The 18,600-nt window shown below is 35.4% G+C and overlaps 2 protein-coding genes across 4 annotated transcripts; one reads left to right on the top strand and one right to left on the bottom strand.

The window, feature by feature from the left end:
• Window positions 1-146: 146 nt before the first annotated feature.
• LOC139110990 (uncharacterized transmembrane protein DDB_G0289901) lies at window positions 147-8,667 on the bottom strand. Its single transcript, XM_070670990.1, has 7 exons — window positions 8,164-8,667; window positions 6,291-7,196; window positions 4,924-6,057; window positions 4,659-4,727; window positions 3,469-4,539; window positions 2,044-2,157; window positions 147-1,930 (listed from the first exon to the last, which is right to left on the bottom strand). The coding sequence occupies exons 1-7, from the start codon at window positions 8,231-8,233 to the stop codon at window positions 1,893-1,895; spliced, it is 3,402 nt and encodes a 1,133-aa protein (XP_070527091.1). The 5' UTR covers window positions 8,234-8,667; the 3' UTR covers window positions 147-1,892.
• Window positions 8,668-9,883: 1,216 nt separating this feature from the next.
• On the top strand, window positions 9,884-18,523 carry Ars2 (arsenic resistance protein 2). Of its 3 annotated transcripts, none has more exons than XM_070671072.1 (16): window positions 9,884-10,036; window positions 10,386-10,527; window positions 10,743-11,069; window positions 11,466-11,660; window positions 13,056-13,122; window positions 13,211-13,455; window positions 13,668-13,849; window positions 13,908-14,033; window positions 14,110-14,363; window positions 14,441-14,581; window positions 14,655-14,897; window positions 14,984-15,154; window positions 15,245-15,507; window positions 15,702-15,977; window positions 16,116-16,235; window positions 17,625-18,523. In XM_070671072.1, the coding sequence occupies exons 2-16, from the start codon at window positions 10,409-10,411 to the stop codon at window positions 17,692-17,694; spliced, it is 2,799 nt and encodes a 932-aa protein (XP_070527173.1). In that variant the 5' UTR covers window positions 9,884-10,036; window positions 10,386-10,408; the 3' UTR covers window positions 17,695-18,523. The 3 variants fall into 3 exon arrangements, with proteins under 3 accessions (XP_070527173.1, XP_070527172.1, XP_070527174.1); XM_070671071.1 differs by lacking the exon at window positions 17,625-18,523 and adding an exon at window positions 16,461-17,314; XM_070671073.1 differs by lacking the exon at window positions 17,625-18,523 and adding an exon at window positions 16,461-17,314 and having other exon boundaries at window positions 9,885-10,036; window positions 10,773-11,069.
• The last annotated feature ends 77 nt before the right edge of the window (window positions 18,524-18,600 follow it).

Genomic DNA, 18,600 nt, shown 5'->3' with positions numbered 1-18,600 from the left:
TACACAAATTAGTACATTAATTAAAAAAAATTTTTTTTAGTTACAATTAACGAAAAGTTTATACAAACACTACCAAGATATTATACACAGAAAGTTCTTTATTTTTTGTACAGGAATTGTATAATAATAATTGTAACAAATGTATGTACGATGAAAAAGCATTTATTATTACCTCGTTAAATTCGTAAAAATAAGAACACAAAAGTATCAAATCTAGATCATCATATACCATTTATATAAATTCCATATTTGCAGGTGGAGGTGAAAATGTTTAATACATTAAACCTGGAACAATATTACAAAATGAATTAAAAATTACGAACTTTACGTATAAAAATCATTGACTAATTAATATTGAAATTTTCACGTAATGTAACGTACAGGAAAAATTTTTCGCATAAAAAAATCTGTATATTATAATTGAATATATTATTTAAGATAATTTAATATGAATATACTGAAGAAAGATACACAGGAATTTTATAACAATCCTAATTTCACGACTCGATATCTTTTCTGACTTTTAATAATATATGTCTATCGTTAGTTCGTATACGCACCACCCATCATTCCTTCACCTCCCATACCAAGTCCTCCCGTATTGTAACCCTGTCCACGCCCCATTCCCATCATATTCCATCCATCGTCGTAACCCCCTGGTCGTCCTCTGCCACGGTTGCCTCGCATTAATCCATTACCCATGCCCGAGAAAGCTAAGTTGGATATAAATCAATAAAAAATTTTTATTAGAAGTATTTCATGTGCAAGGTATAACAAATAATCTATTATTAAAAGATTATTTGGTTTAGAAGATTTAAATGGGCGTTTTAAATTTTTAATCACATGCATGTAAATTAATTTTTTTGAAATTTTTGTCAACAGGTAACATTTTAATTGATTCTATAAAATAATTGATTATGTAAAACAAACAAGTGCCAATATAGTGTAAGTCGTTACTGCGAATAACAATTCTAAAAGTTATTCTGCATGGGATATTAATTATTGACGATTATTTTAATTGATCGTACAGTTTAATCGAATGTTTGTGTAAAAATAAATAGTATTTTTATTACAAATAAATCCAACTTACGATATTGAGCGCTACAGAACTGTAGGAGTAATGCTAACAAGATTGAAATTAAGATAGTGCTCTTCATGGTGATTGTAAAATATTTGATCCTCGTGAAACACAGTGAATCGGAAGAGAAACAAGTGAACCGTATGCAAACTAAAACATCCTTTTATACTTTTCTCAGCGTAATTCTCAGTCGTAATTACTACTCAATTATAAGAATATTAAGGATAATAACTCGCTCGTTAACATAGTTTGATACACGTTGATTATTTAATCCCTCAGAATATTAAGATTAAATATTGTTACCTACGCTAAAACAAAAAATTAGATTTCTTCTTTATAAGAAATTCCAAAGATTAATTGTTTATTAATTGTTTATCGAACATATTCTCGCATTAAAAAATAAAAGATGGCAAAAGGAATGTAATATAATAAAAATTAATTTCCTTTTTAAGAGACTAGCTCATGGAGTTACTACGAAATATTACATGAAATTATCGATCACATAACAGATAATTAGTTTGTGACGTAAATCATCATAGGTATTATTCACAGAAGTGTGTTTCCTTTTTCATCGATTAGCTAATTAAAATGCGCGCACGATGGGAAAATTTTATCTCCTCATCGCATCGATTCCTATAAATAAACGATACGTAAAATAATTATAAAATCCTTTTTATACGTAAAGCTTTATACGAGAAATTTTATACGAGTATTTTAATGATTAATTGACGACATCAAGTGGATATTATATTTCGAAATACATGTCGTCATTTATGTATATTATACTTTAATGTTCGTCTTCTGATTAAAATTGTTAGCCCTTCACGTCGACAGGACGATTTCCTGACCAGCCTGCAACGAGATATTTCAATATTAGTTTTAATATTTTCTTCTACGTTTCTCTGTGCAAATAATTATATTATTTAAATACGCGTTTGAAAAAAATAATTTTATTGGAAACTTACTTCCAGCACTACTACTGGCAAAGGCAGAAGCACCACTAGAAGCCCAGGAATTAGGTCCGCCTTGATTCTGTGGTTCATTAGGAGATAAATTTCTTCCAAAATTATTAGCAGGTCCTAAAAACACGTTATTTATTAAATTTCTATATAAATCATATAATACTAGCATACTAATAACTTTTAGATCACAGATCTTTAAATAAAACTTTAATATTGTTCAAAAATAATTAAAAAATTGATATACTTTATTTCTATCCGTTTCGGGGAAGAAGCTTCGAGCTCGCTGAGCGCAACAAAAAAACGTAAAACAGATCAACTCGACGTTGAGCTCGGGCGCTTTGAGAACTGCGCGAGAAGGACAACAGTCAATTGACGATCGAATCTATTGACTGTTTCGCTTTCTTCGGTTGTCTCTTTTCCTCGAAGGACCGAAACGAAATCTTTAAAAGTTATTTCAGTCTAGTCGCAGAGACTCGCGCGCGAAGATCGTTCCGCAACCACGCGTATTTTCGATCGCGGATAAGAAAATATCGCATACGAATAAGTGTTTGGCGACAAAAATTAATTTAAATTAAATAAAAAATAAAACCACACCACGAAAAGTCATAAAAATCTCTAGATATTAAAAAAGGCAATAAATTGAGAACGTTTGCTCGGGTCTTATAAATACATAAAAATGCTTTAAAAGGCATCATTGCCAGATATTACTGATAAATTAATTATGCTAATGCAAATGGTACGTGTGTGTAATTTTGTGCGTATAATAACTGTATGTGTGTAACAACTTTCGTAGTCAAAGAACGGAAATGAATACCTGAAACCGGTGCTTACTATTAATTAAGACTCTGTTATCTTTGATTTATGCATCATTGTACGAAGAAACGCATCAATCACACGCGTATTTCCAATCCTTCGTAATGTAACGCAAGCCGACCTTCGAGTCTATTTTTTTTTCCCATTGTGAGAGAAAGATTACACTCTTATCTAGCATATATTCGTCGTATTTCAAAAAATGCCGGTACAATGTCTTGCAGAGACATAATATTAGCCGTGAGAAATCTTCCATCTGTATGATCTACTTTACATCTCGAGAATATAAACGCCGTGGAATTATAAACGCATCGTTAACTTGATTTATAGCCGGCATATGCCTCCCTTGTTTCTTAATCTTAATGACTGCGGCTTGTTAACGTAATACTAATCACTTGTATTCGAAAAAGCATCCGTTTCTTATTTAAAATTAAGCAGCTTGCTTATTGAAAATTTTATTTTTGAATTAAATATTTGCTATTTAATTTCGATAAACGCACGAAAATTTCTGTTAACGATATTAAATCAGTGTAATTTTGTTTCAATGAGTTATATGTTTATATCTTATTTAAATTAATAGTATTGTAGTGCTTTGATTAAAATATTTTTGCTACGAACCTAATGCGCTGGAAAAAGAGCCGGCAAAACTAGAGCTGGCAGCTTGAGCAGAACTTGAAGCTTGTGCTGAACTGAAAGATCCCGCGTAAGCTCTCGCTTGACCACCGCCAATGGATGTCCCTAAGTTATTTCCTTCTGAACCAGGATGATTTGCGCCAGGATTAATTCCAGGATATCCTGACGTGTTAGGAAAATTTCCAGCACTACCCGGATTTACCGGATTAACTCCGATATTTCCACCAAACGCTCCTGCCGGATATTTATTGGTCCCATAACTTCCGCTGCCGGGTGTTCCACAACCAAACATACCCAGCTTACATCCTGGACTAGCAGCTTGAGCATTGCTTCCCGTAGAATGTCTATTATCTTGCAACGAAGTTCTGTCAAAATTAGAACCTTTTACACCTCCATATCCAGGATAGTTTCCTGGCGTTCCCGCTCCAGGATAATTTCCCGAAGGCCCCGCTCCAGGATAATTTCCCGAAGGCCCCGCTCCAGGATAATTTCCCGAAGGCCCCGCTCCAGGATAACTTCCCGATGGCCCCGCTCCAGGATAACTTCCCGATGGTCCCGCTCCAGGATAATTTCCCGATGGCCCCGCTCCAGGATAACTTCCCGATGGCCCCGTTCCAGGATAACTTCCCGATGGTCCCGCTCCAGGATAACTTCCCGATGGTCCCGTTCCAGGATAACTTCCCGATGGGCCCGCTCCAGGATAACTTCCCGATGGTCCCGACTTGTCTGGGTGTTTACCATATGACGGATTGCCTAAGCTACTTCCACCATTTAGCAAAGGTGTAAGGAAAGGATTATTTTCTCCTGGTATTTTTTCTCCGAGTGGAATCACACCTTGGATAGGTTTATCATCATCTTTTTTATTACTCCCATCCAGAAAAAGATTTCCTTGACCAACAGGTTTAGTATTTCCTTCTGCATGAGGAATTACGTTTTTGTCATTGTACGTGTTGCTATATCCAGGCTTAGGACTACTGAAATTCGGATCGAGGAAAGGATTTCCTACACCGATTGGTTTTTCTGTAGTTTCAGTCCAATAACTGGTCGGAGTATTACCTAAATCATAAATTAAAATATATATTCAATATACGCGCACATATTTATTTTTACAAATGTTAATATACGGGTTTTATAAATATAAAATTTTTATAAAAACTGTATTAAATTATATATACCTCCGACTGGATATAAAAATGGATTTACTGAATTCCATGATATAGGAGTTTCCGATGTTATACTTGTGCCTGAAAAAGAAATTAAAATTCAAATTTAGTTTTATCGATTTATATTATAGTTTAATCACGCTCATAATTTATAACTTTAAATTAAACATGTTTTTTTATTATTTAAACTTTTAAATATTTTTACGTATTAAAAAATACAATTAATCGTTTATATTTAGATAGAAATTTTTTAATATTATCGTTTTATTTTCCATACCTTGAGTTCCTGGATAAATTGCTCCGATATTAGGACGTGAATCGGGTCTGTATTGAGAGCCAATACTTGGAACATTTCCATCACCAGTTCCAGCAGGATAATATGTTTTATTGACTTGACTGGGGCCCGCTCGTCCATCACATAATCCGGGTGTACCTTTACTACAACCACTGTTGCAATTATAATTTCCACAACATCCTCCACAGTTGCTACTTCCTTGTGGGCTAGTCGTACCTCCACAATTTCCACCTGCACATACCGGTCTGTTTCCATATCCCGGTTGTCCTTGATTTGGCCACGTACCTCTTCCGTCTCCAGGCTGCTTATTCGGCGAAGATCCAATATTAGGATAAGTACCCTGAGGAACACTTCCGTATGCAGGATTAGTACTTCCAATAGAACCTTGAATGCCAGGAGTATAATTCGGATCTCTTCTGTGGGCAGGTGTTGTACCATAAAATGGATATGTTTCGGTACTAGTAGTACTGTATGTACCAGGAGATGTTGCAAACGCGTTTGCACTCGCGCTTGCAGTTGAGCTGCTACTCGCAAAATTAAAACCAGGTTGTTTCGGTCCTATTTTTTCATATGGAGGAGATAATTCAGAACTTGGAACATTAACGTTATTAAATGGAGTTTTAGTTGTTCCAAATCCAGCGTAAGGAGTAGTTCTCGCGTCATGCCAAGTGCTACTTCCAGTCTGACCGGTATTTAACCAGGAAGGAGTACTTCCAGTATAACTCGGCTTAGTGACGCTCGGATGTTCATATACGTTACTTCCACTTGGTGATCCCGGTGATTTTCCGGGAGCAAATGGATTCTGTTGAATTCCTGGAACAGTTTTAGATGGACCGATTTCTCCATATGGTCTTTTAGTAGTTCCGAAAGTGTTTGTTACAATTGTAGGCTGTGTACTATAAGAACCGGGTTCCGGCTGATAATTTCCAAAACCGTAAGGATTATTATTATTGAAGGGTGTTTGACTCGTTCCACTATGTGGCCCATGCGGCGTTTGAGTATTTACTGGTTTGTAAAAACCAAATGGGTGATCTTTTCTACCAAAATTAAATGGTTCTCCAGGGTTTCCAATACCAGGTGTTACGCTTGCTCCAGCGTAAGCGCCAGCGTATGTACCTACACAAACAGAAGCATAATTTTATTCATATATGTATATTAATTTTCTATCAAATATTCTATAAAAAAAAAATTGTTAGATAACGTAACATTTCTCGTATTATTTAATACATAAAAAATAAATTGCATTTTACACGATTTCGTTAATTATATTTATGTTAATAAATTAAAATAAAAATTTAATTTACGTTAATAATAATCACGAATATAAATTTAAACTAATAGATTATTACTTTGTGTTCCAGGCTGTCCGTAAGGCTTATTTTGATTCTGCTGCGAGTTTCCGTAAGGACTTGGAGAATATATACCACTTCCTGCGTGTGGTGCATGCGGTACCGTAGAAGGAAAACCACTCAAGAACGGATTATTATTCCATCCTTGTTCGGGTTTCGATGTAACGCCGAAGTTCGGAACGGATGCGCCAGGCTGCTGCGAAGCGGGAAATCTGGCGTCGTGATCGCCGGTCCAAGGTTTCGGCGTAGAGCTGAAACTGCTTGGTGTCGTCCTTCTATTCCATTCTGGCCAAGGGCTCGGTGTCGTACCAAAGGCGCCTGAGGTCACGCCGCCGTATCCAGGCTTTGGTGCATCTGCAAATGGAGTGCTCCAGCTTGGTCTAGGTGCCGAGGTGGTTTCGTAACCGCTGATTGGCCTTGTATATCCTGCACCCTGTGCTGGATAATTAATACCGCTCGAAGGACCTCCGGGAACACCGATTCCTTTGATCCCGCTGTCGACGTAGACGCCCGTAGGCCCGGTTTTGTGCACGCTGGCTGGATATGGTTTGTGTCGTCCTCCACCGGGGCCGTGATAATGTATTTTATCAGGTCTATATTGACCATCATCGCATTCATCCCCGTCGTTTTCGTCCCCCTCTTCCTCCGGCTCGTCCCGTTCCCAGTACTCGTCGTTCTCCCATTTGCATTTAGAGCAGCCATCATCGTGCTTATTATAGCCGTGACCTCCGCCTTTTGTTCCATGAACGGCGCCGTGTCCCGAAGGTGCGCCGTAAGATTTTATATCACGGTTAACGTTACCGTCGTGGGGAAAACCGGTGTCGTCGTAGCTACGAATTCCCTTATGTCCGTCGTGAGCACCGGCAGTATTTTCTACATTTTGAGGCGCGTTGGCCGACACTTTACCTAAATAAATTAATACACATTAGTCCCTTCGTCAGTATTTAAATTATACGATGTATACATTAATATTTCTTATCACGTTGAAATTCTTTCAATTTATTTTAAGCTTTACACGTAAGTAAATTGTTGTAATTATAGCCGACGAGCTGTGGACTTCGCTCACTTATTAATATTTATCGTGCAATATACTTGTTCGTTAATAGCTTCTCAATTGTGACATATTGAAATTTGTACAGCGCAATAAAATAATAATTACTGTATTTATATGAAATACCACGGAAGCAGAATTAACAGAGTGCTTCTCATTTATTTGTAACTTGATCATAACACTTTCCAGACGAAAGTTTTATCAATTCTCTGTAAATTCTAACAAAAAAATATTTCCATAATATACGTGAAAAAGATTATATTCCTTCGCAGACAGTCCAACAACCATATATGCGATTATATGACGCGATGGCTCCAAGAGGATGGCCTCCAATATTATTTATAAAGATGATTTCATTATGTTGCACACGAGAAACGCATTAATATACATAAAGACGCCACTATTGTCTTTTTTTTTTTTTTTTGCACATGCACTTGAAACTTAAAAGAATATAAATTTATAATTAAAACTTTACTCAATTAAAATTAACATGTTAACGGCGACTGTTATAATTTTTTAGTAAGCTTTACCTGGCTGGTTAGGTTATTCAGAGAACGACAAATGAAGTAAATTTATACCAATAAGTTGAATCAATCCGATCGAACTTATGACCATGCACGACAGCAAACACATTTCCAAATAATTCTTTTAAATGAATCGTGTTGTAAATTTGTTAGTTACTAATTGTATCTCTTGCAAATTTTATCAGTTTTTAAAGATGAATTAATATTGCTTCACCTGAAAGGGAATCAATGGCAGAATTATTGCTTTACATTTTTTCTTAAATTAATAAAATACTTTATGACATGCGGTGGACTATACCTGAGCCGACGAGAAACACACACGGAAAGAGCACCGTCACCAGAAAACAATTGAAGCTGCGGGTCCACATCTCGGCGATCTCGGCGGAGACCGGCTCGCGAATGTCTCTCTACTGATCGGCTCGTCTGCGCTGCGGCGCCGATTGCCGATCCATTGCCGAGAGTGTGTCCTGGCCGAAAGCTCGTGTATATATATAAGGATACCACGGCGGTGAAAGGGACGCATCGCGAATCCCGCGGACGTCGCCGCGAGCGATCAGCGAAGCGATCCTCGGCGGTGCAGACAGAGGCGTCCGTGCCACGCATTGTCGGGCAATGAGTAATTATCGTTTCCAGCATTAGCTACTTATCGAACGTACCGAGTTAATAGAAACGGTGGATGCGGTGTAGCAGAAACGGCAGGGAACTAAAACGGTCCATCGCAGCCGGAGATGGTGCGTCATCGTTCTTCAGGAGTTTCCCCGGGAGAGACTACGATGCTCGTCACGTTGGCGCATCCTGTACGGCATACTCAGCCACACTGCAAACAAATGCCGCTCATTTCACGCGGGACTCGCGAAGTCTTACTTGATTCCCGCGGTGTCTTCATGAATACGCGTTTAACAAATAATTTAACGAAATGCAAAAAATATTTCACATCGCGTACGTATTGCATGCTTCTCGACTTGTGCCCTCGCGACGAAAGATATAAAGGATAAATAATCGAAACGTCTTAACGTTACTGCCAAAGACGAAATTTACAATTTATTACGTAATAATAATGATTTATTGAATGGTAATATTCGCGATTATGCACGCGTGTGCATTTTTAGAACGTGTCTGCGATATTTTTCTCTCCTCTCCGTCACGCCAGCGTATCCCGGATAATAAAAAAACGATCATAATTGGGGGAGGCGGGAGGAAAACGTAGGTTATAAAAATATGCGCGGCCAGAAATCTCACCTGCGTGATGCAGCGTCGAGATGTTATCGAGTGGCGAAGATTTCAATTTCCTTATTATTACCGCGTGTTACATCCGCGTTAACAGATTGATCGCACGATCAACGAAATTCACGCAATACCGGATGCAGGATAATCTCGGAGGATGCCGACGTGCGTAATCGTTCGAGTATCTGTCGAAGATGATTTGGTATGTCGTTTTCTCAAGAACGGTTTAATTCGTCGGCGTGACAATCGCGATTGTCTTTCTGTCCTCAGATTCCACTGTACGTACGTAGAAATAATTATGTTTCAAAAAATTAACTACGGTATCACGTTCTGTGATCGAATTTGATTTCTCGAACATACACTGAAAAGATGTGGCGTTTGCTGCGGTGACGGCAGCTAGCGAACGCGACTTTAGCGGCTTTAGCGTCGTGTACGTCGACTTTCACATGTGCCGCATGTATCGTATGTATACCGCGCCGGCCGGATTGCCGAAGACTGATTTTCCCCCCGTTCTCTCATCCCTTGCCACTGCCGCCTAGGGTTAAGTACGCTAACCGCTGTCGCCGCAGAAAACGCCGTATCTGCTCTTCGGTGTACAACTTGAGCGCCGCTTTTATCGTAACAGAGTTCTAAATATATTATATTTTACCTCGGTATTAATTAATCAAGCTGGAATGAACGATTTGTTGCCTGCGCGAGCAACAAGTCTTTCGATTTGGAGGTTCGAATGTCCCGCGTTTTTGTGTACAGTGCGGACTCGAGGCGCGACAGTCGAATCGATAGCAGACGTTCGCGCCGATCCGACAATTTTACGTCATTGAACGTAGACGGCGATCGACTGGCGACGCAGAGTGCTCCCGGCTTGTCTGGCAGGTCTTTTACGGATTACCGACGCTTCTAACGAACGTACGTTCGCTTTCGCCTTGGCATCGCGGAACGACACGTAGGTGAGAATTAATAATTACGTCACACATTCGGTATTCGGCGTGATCACCACTTTCCGAGATGAAGTTGCGAGCACGGCGAAATATGGAGCACGATGATGGCTGGTCTGTCGCGTCCTTTCTGGACGTGAGATTCGGAGACTCGATTTCGATGATCTTGACAGCGTCGCGAATTTAAGCACCTGCTCGCGCGAAAGAAAACGGCAATTGTCATCAATTTTTTCTATCACGACGTCGCGGGGAGAGAATAATTTATGTTAATTTAACGTTAACGATTACTTTGCGCCTAACCTTACTTTTAAGCACGTTGAATCGTATTCTACGTAACTTACTTAAACTTTTTTTTTTTTAGCTATATTTTAATAGCTCGTAAAGATGGCAGATTCCGATGATGAATACGATAGAAAAAGACGCGATAAATTTAGGGGAGAGAGGACTGAGTCATATTCAAGAGAGCGTAGAGAGGATCGCAGGCGTGACGATTGGGTTGATAGGTAAATATACATGTCTCGATCTTATTATAATTATAATTATAATTATTTTACAAATTTCAAATTCTTATTTTGTTTTTTGTAAACGCATAATGCATGATTGGATTTAAAAATAATTTAAAAAGACTTTTATTACTAAATAATTATTATTAAAAATTAACTTTTTTTTTTTTGTTATATGCTTTCTTTTTATGTTTTTTTTTCTGCTCCTTTGTTAGTTCTAGTTACACTGAAAATGATTCTTATAGAGAGTGGTCCAGTCGTCCTAGGCAACGTCCAGATTATCGGGAATACCGAGGTGGTGGAGGCGGAGGACGTGATCGTTATAGTCCTGCGAGATCCCAGGACATGGGGCCGCCTTTAAAGAGAATGCGATTTGAATGGGATGAAAGACCAAGATACGGACACGAATATTACAGTGGAAGTGGCGGCGGCGGCGGTGGCGGCAGTGGTAGTGGTGGAGGTGGAAATTCTTGGAGCCCAGATAACTACACCTCTGCTCACCATGGCAACCATCACTATGGCAACCATAATAACAGCAGCAGGTTTGTTGCTTTGTTATACTCCAGTTCTTCTAAATTTTAAGTTCTTCTAAAATCTAAACTCGGCAAGGTTTTATGAAGAAAAATAAAGAATGAGAAGGGCAGGATTTATGAGGTTTCCGCCAAGGCGGAGTCGTTTGACTCCGAAATTATTAGCTAAATTGAGGTAATATACTTGAGGAGATAAATATACTATTTATAATTATAAAATATAAAAATTTTAATGTAGAAAACTGTAGTTATCTCTCCTCATTATTGTTTAAAAAAAATAAAGAGAAATACATTTTGTTTAACAGAAAAAATGATAAATGTAAAAATTAAAAACTTACATTAAAACGAAAAGTGGTGTGGAGGTTAAATTTAATCAAATCTGTTTTTTTTTTTTTTTAATTTTTTTAGTCGAGAGGTTGCGGGAAATTTCAGCAATTCAAATATTGAAACTCAGCCGCCCATGATGTCATTCAAAGCGTTCCTTGGTACTCAAGAAGATACTATTACCGATGAGGAGGCTATTAAACGTTACAACGAGTACAAATTGGAGTTCAGGAGACAGCAGCTCAATGAATTCTTTGTCGCCCATAAAGATGAAGAATGGTATATTAATATTTATATTTTTCTTTAATACACATATACATTTCTGGGGTTGCATCGTACACTGGGATTAAACAATTTTATCGCGACATTTTTAATAACGAAGTAAAATTGATATTTACAGTGGCTATCTGGTTATCTGCCGTCTTGCATTTTTTTTTTTTAAGTGAACACACATCGTCGTTAGAATCGTATTTGAGTAGATAATAAATATTTTTGTGTAGATAACTGCCACTGTAGGAGATCGATCGCATAAAGCTCTGTCCAGGCATGTATATAGATATGTGCTTGGAAGAGCTGAAAAGCGATTTGTAAATTTTGATAAATTGCAGATACGATGTATAGTAACTAATTTCAAACAATATGACCAGCTCTGTCTATGCCCTACAGCATTTCGCCGCCATCGCCTTATACCTTGGGTCATCTCGCTCGTTTATTTTCTCGTACGATATTTTATAAATTTCGCGTTTCGCGCATCGCTGAAGACACGAGGTGCCTGTTAGGTAGCTAAATAGATTGCGAGCTGGGCGCGCAAAGCCCAAATATTGCTCGCGTAGGCCGCGTTCTAAACCCGTTATTTATTTTTACATTCGAGCATATATTTGTCGATATGACTGTGTCGACGAGAAAACTGAGTGCGAGTAAAAATATGACTACAGGTGAGGCTCCACTCTGACAATGTTGATATTATCGACCATAATAACAGTTTGAGTGTTGAGGATAATCATAAAAAAAATATATACCAGAAATACCAAGTAGCGCGTTCGTGTCTCCGTTTCATATCGAAAAATGTCGCAATCGGAAAGTCTGTCAATTTAAATTCTGTAAATTGTAAAAACTGAGCTCATTATTGAACTTAACGCTTCTCGGCATTTTTTTGTACGAAAGCGAGCGGCACGTTTGCGCTGCATGGCACTCAAACGTTTAAGGTATATTTCCGAGGTGTGACATGGATGGAATCGCAAAGCGATTTATGACTGACCAAAACTTATTTCAAGATACTATATTTATTATAATTTAAATGATAAAAGCGAAAATAGTTTCATCTATTAACGTTTTGTTTTTTTTTTTTTTTTTTTTTTTACTTGAAGTCTTTGTTTTACACGCGCTCTGCTATAAAAGAATTAGATTTAATACAACACATAAATTATAGATAGAATTATAAATTCAGTTGTAAAGAATGAAAAAATTTTTGCTTCGTGAATATATGCATATTAACATGCATATTATAAGAAATAATTCGATCCACGTTTTTATCCGCGTTGCCTTTTTTAAATTACAGAACTAGCTGCATCACTGATACGTATGTGTGTTTCTATTCTGGACTTATTTTATATTACTTTGCCAATTATTTTGTGAAAATCCATTTATCATGTTTTTTTTTCTATTAATCACTAGGTTTAAAATAAAATATCATCCTGAGGAGTCAGTGAAAAGGAAAGAAGAGCAAGTAGCGGCACTTAAGGTAGATACAACGTTAAAATATATAATACACCTTTTTAAATTACTAACATATTTATTAATATTAACGGGAATTTTTATTCATATTTTAGAAACGCGTGGACATTTTTCTGGATATGCTGAAGTCAGGAGAAATAGACAAGGTGTCTGTTGATGCCGATCAAGCAGATTCGTTGCTATATCTTTTAGATTCAATGGTTATTAAACTGGAAGGAGGAACAGAAGAAGATTTACAGATTTTAAATATTAAACCATTTAAACCTATGATAACTAGAGAGGTTTTAAAGGAAAAAGAAGAGCAAAAGAGAAAATCTTCTACAGAGAAGAAATCTGAGAGGTATTGCGCATAAATTTTTTTTTAATTGAAAGGAATATGAATAATTCAAGGGATCAACTACCAGGGGGATTGTCGTTTTCGGTAGAGGGTACATTTCATTGCTGTATTATCATTGTATATAGATAGAAAAATGTACAATGATTTCCGTCAGTTGTTGACCGATCCTTCGAAATAATTATATTACTTTCTTATTTAATTTTTTCTTTTTTTAGCGAGGAAAGTAAAGTGGACGAGTCACAACGTGAGGAAAAAGATTCTAAAAATGATGAAAAATCTGATATGGAAGCCGAAAACTCGACAAAAGATGAAAATACAACATCCGAATCTAACAAAGTGAAAGATAATGAAGAAGAAAATAAAGATGTGAAAGAAAGTGTTGATGACAGTAAGCCTGGTATGTATCTAAAATATTTTTATATTTTATCTTTACGTTACAAGTTTTACTGTTGCAGAAGAAAAACTGGATAAATCAAGAAAGCGTAAACGCACTGACAGTAATAGTAGCAGCAGTAGCAGCAGCAGCAGCAGTTCCTCTGGTAGTGACAGCAATAAGCTGGATACACCGAAGGAAGAACCTCGTAAGTATAATTAAATTTTTCTCTGTGAAAATTATCAAAGTACTGTACTTGTTGTAAATCCAAATCGTTATTATAGCCGCGAACGAAAAGACAGAAACTAGTAATGAAGGCGTCGATGAGAAAAACGTTAAAGTGGAGAAGAAAAAACATAAAACAGAAGTGGAAGAAAAACACAGTAAAAAGTCTCAATCAATCTCATCGATTGAACCGGAAGCGGTGATCGATCTAGCTAGCGAAGATCGAGAAAAGGAGCCGAGAGCTTTGCATAAAACTAGTAGCATCTTTCTTCGTAATTTGGCGCCAACCATTACTAAAGCAGAAGTCGAAGCTGTTAGTTTTAATATTTCTTATTAATAAATTTAACAAGTTTTTATTATTTAATTTATATAATTATATTTATTGAATAGATGTGCAAACGATTCCCTGGATTCTTACGTGTAGCTCTAGCAGATCCACAGCCAGAGAGACGGTGGTTCCGTCGTGGATGGGTTTCATTCGAGCGACAAGTAAATATTAAGGAAATCTGTTGGAGTTTAAATAATATCCGAGTAAGTTTAATTATATATGCATCTGTTATTTGAAAAACAAAACCCCTGCTTCTAATTGTTAAATTTCGCACAGCTACGTGATTGTGAGCTTGGAGCAATAGTTAACAGAGATTTATCACGACGTATTCGATCGGTGAATGGCTTAACGTCTCATAAACAAATAGTCAGACATGATATTAAGCTTAGTGCTAAAATTGTTCACAATTTGGACAATAAAGTGGGACTATGGAGAGAAGAGAAAGATGAGAACTCAACGAAACAAGAAGAAAACAAAGAAAATAAAACTTCTCAAAGTAGCAATGAAATTGAGCAAGCCGTAAGTAAAATATAAATTTTATATATCCATGGAAACAAAAATAACCTTAACTTACAATTGTGCAAAACTTACGTAATATATTTTAGGCTTTCGGATTATCATCTAAAAATCCAGTATTAAAGAATATAACGGACTACTTAATAGAAGAAGCTTCAGCCGAAGAAGAAGAATTACTCGGTATGTCAGGTGAACAAGAAGAGGGTCAATTAGGCGGTGATGGAGATAGTTCAATCGAAAGAGATCTTGTTTTAATAAAGGTAAATTAAATTTATAAAAAATTAAGAAGTGATAGAGAATAATTTTGTTATACATATAATAATTTTATTTCAATGAATTTCTTTTTATAGGTATTAGACAGATTAGTGCTGTACTTGCGAATTGTTCATTCCGTTGATTATTATAATCACTGCGAGTATCCAAACGAAGACGAAATGCCAAATAGGTGCGGAATAATGCACGTGAGGGGATGTCCACCCACCACCAAAGTTTCGAGCGCAGAATTATCGGAATATTGTCGCAATTTTGAAAGTAAGATGTCTGCATTTTTACAACCAGTTGCTACTCTGTCTGACGAAGAATTCGATAAATTAGGCGCAAAAAATGCCGAAGCGTATCCTTTTTTAACACTTGTATCTATATTTAAAAGAGATGTAGAAATTTTATTCGTCAGTTAAACTACCAAAAGTATATAACGCGCGTGAAATGCGTGTTTTATAATATCTAATATTGATATAAAATTTAAATTATAAAATTCAGAAAATAGCAATTAATTCAAATATTTCCTTAATATATATATATATATAGTGAGGTCGAGAAGTTTGTTCAAGCAAACACCCAGGAATTATCGAAGGATAAATGGCTGTGCCCCCTTAGTGGGAAGAAGTTTAAAGGTCCTGATTTTATTCGCAAACATATCTTTAACAAACACTCTGAAAAGGTTGCCGAAGTGAAAGCAGAAGCTGAGTACTTCAACAATTATCTGAAAGACCCAAAAAGACCTCAGCTTCCTGAACATCCTGGTAACAAAGCTCCACTGAGAGAAGGATCGCGTGACAATTTTACGCCGTATGGTTGCAGCTCGTAAGTAGAAATTATAAGAGACGATAAAAGCGTAATTTTTTTTTTTTTTTTTTTTAGATAGAAATAAGTAAAGATAAAATCGATATAATATAAAACAATATTAAATTGCTTGATATATGTATTCGTTAATATTTTTAGATTTGGAAGCTACAGTGGTGGTGGATTCGGTAGTAACAGAAGTAATTACGGTTCCGGTTACGGTGGCGGATTTGGATTTGGTGCACCACGATCTAACCGTGGTGGATTTAATCGAGGACGGTAAGACAATTTTTTTTTTTTTTATATTTCTAGCACTAATTAAAAAGTATGTGCAGATAAGTATTTTAAGATAATTGCATGGTTCTTGAATATATAAAGAGAACCTGCACTTAGTTTTCTTTAGTAAAATTACGCTAGAATCAAGACAAAATTCAAGATATCGGTAATATATCATTGGCCTGTTCAAATTAATAAATTGAACATAGTGATACAAATGTTTTACAGGGCCGCTCCGGATACTACATCAAGACCTATTATTAGTTATAATGACTTGGATCAGCCGGACATGGACATGTTTTAAGTTTTGACGAAATCACTACGCGAATAACTAAAAATTATGTTAAATAATAATGAAACATTAATACTCTTACAGATTTTCTGTTATAAGACATGTGCTGGATTACGTAACACACTATTCGTAAAAAGAAAAAAAAAGATAAAAATAATGCGTCGAAAAATTACTAGAAAATTACATTTTAAATGTTATTTATAATATAAATCAAATTTATTTAAAGCGCATCGAGATCCGGTATTATAGATTTATTCATGTTGTATACTTGAATATGCTCTTATCTTGATTTCGGGGACGCCAACACCGTGTTAGAGTGCGTTGAAGCAAATAAGAGCACGTTCAGGGATGCGACGCGAACAAATCTTACATATCTAGAAAACAAATAAAAAGGAAATCTAAATTTGTGAGTTTTAATTAAATATCTTAAGAGTATAAATTAAAACTCAAAATAAAGAAACATGAATAGGGACTATTTGGTCCTTTGGGCTTTATTTATTATGGTAAAAAATAATACTTTATTTTTTTATAAAAAAATAAAGCCTAAACGACTTGTATTATTTCTTCGTGTTTTGAGTTTCTAATTATCTTTCGAAATATTTAAAATAATAAAGAATTATCTTATATGTGGAGAAAAAGTAACATCTTATTTCTTTTTAGTAAAACAGCTTTAAAATAAAAAATATAAATTAACTTTCGTAAAATTTTATCGGAAACGAGTCCAAGGATCTGTTGATGCTGCAAATTTATAATATGAATAACAAATAAATCTATATGTGTGTTACTCTAATGATTTGTCATTTTATTTTGTCCCATTTCCGTTCGAACCCTATGTCCGGTTGGTCGTATGTCATGAAAAATCGTGACATCATATTCAATAACTGCATTACATATTATAAGTTGTATATTACATAAAGATAAATATCAATTATATTTTTATTACTTTTAATAACACGCAATTTTCTAATACATTTTATTACGCACATAAACATAACATTTTTATTTAAAAAAAATAATAAAAGACTTCAGCAATTCTGTAATTAGTTATATATATGTTGCTTTTTTTATTACGTGTTTCTAATGAAAGATTAATATTGCAGTGGCGATTTCCGACCGGTTATACATTATCGAGATCTCGATGCTCCACGGGAACCGGATGAATTTCTATAAAGTAATTAAAAGATATCTACTAATCGATATGAAAATATATAGACGTCGCTTAAATTTTTTTTTCTGTAATTCATATAAGTCATATATATATTATTTTATCGATATTATATCGATAAATTTCAAAAATAAAAGAAATTAGGCACACGTATATAAATATTTAATATTTTCAAAAAAATTATAACAACATATTACAGTTTGTATAAAAAAAAAAGATTGAAATCGTTAAGCAAATTGAGTGAAAGTAAAATTAAAATCAAATTTAGGTAAAACAAATAGAAAAATTAGTACCAAACTGTACATAATTCATAATTCTTGATGCTTTGTAAAATTTTATGAAGTTAACAACGTGACATACAAAAATTAACAAACGTGAACATACAGATTTGCCAAATTTTCTTTCATATTTACTTCTTTAGAATTATTTTAAATAAATTAAGAAGTATAAATTACTCAAATTACATGTAAAGCTAAATGAATAACAAATTCTGAATCGCAAACAGTAGGAGGCCTTTCTACTCGTAATAAACGTTTGTTTGACTCTTACGATGAGAATTGTGTATATTCTGACGCTCTTATAAAATGTGTTATGTATCTTACATATTGATTCAATTTTGACTTATTTAGCAAATAGATTTAGATAACAAACTAAATGTTACATTAAGTCACTCACGATAAACAATATATTCCACACAAAATCGATAGTTTTTTTTTTTCTCCCCACGAACAAAGTATAACTTTCATTTATCTAGTTCTAGTACTTATAGTTTATAACATATATGTGAAGATGTCTTAATAATATCACAATAAAAGGATTGCAGTAACTCCTTTATATGTAGGTTTTTCTTTCTACTCATTTATATTTATTACGATATTTAAAAAAGTATAATGGTAAAGGATATATGGCGT

The sequence above is a fragment of the Cardiocondyla obscurior genome, linkage group LG22 (genome assembly GCF_019399895.1).
Source record: "Cardiocondyla obscurior isolate alpha-2009 linkage group LG22, Cobs3.1, whole genome shotgun sequence".
In the NCBI taxonomy this organism is placed as follows: Eukaryota; Metazoa; Arthropoda; class Insecta; order Hymenoptera; family Formicidae; genus Cardiocondyla; species Cardiocondyla obscurior.
The sequence above is the reverse complement of the archived record's forward strand: the minus strand, read 5'-3'. Positions and strand labels throughout refer to the sequence as shown.

Bases quoted from the DNA above. Each gene is read 5' to 3' on its own strand.
- LOC139110990 (XM_070670990.1), bottom strand. From the start codon at position 8,233: ATGTGGACCCGCAGCTTCAATTGTTTTCTGGTGACGGTGCTCTTTCCG. The intron at 6,058-6,290 runs GTAATAATCTAT...CTGTTTGTGTAG, and splicing joins CGGACAGCCTGGAACACAAA to GTACATACGCTGGCGCTTAC. The intron at 1,931-2,043 runs GTAAGTTTCCAA...ATCTCGTTGCAG, and splicing joins TGCCAGTAGTAGTGCTGGAA to GCTGGTCAGGAAATCGTCCT.
- Ars2 (XM_070671071.1), top strand. From the start codon at position 10,409: ATGGCAGATTCCGATGATGAATACGATAGAAAAAGACGCGATAAATTT. The intron at 14,034-14,109 runs GTAAGTATAATT...TCGTTATTATAG, and splicing joins TACACCGAAGGAAGAACCTC to CCGCGAACGAAAAGACAGAA. The intron at 16,236-16,460 runs GTAAGACAATTT...AATGTTTTACAG, and splicing joins GGTGGATTTAATCGAGGACG to GGCCGCTCCGGATACTACAT.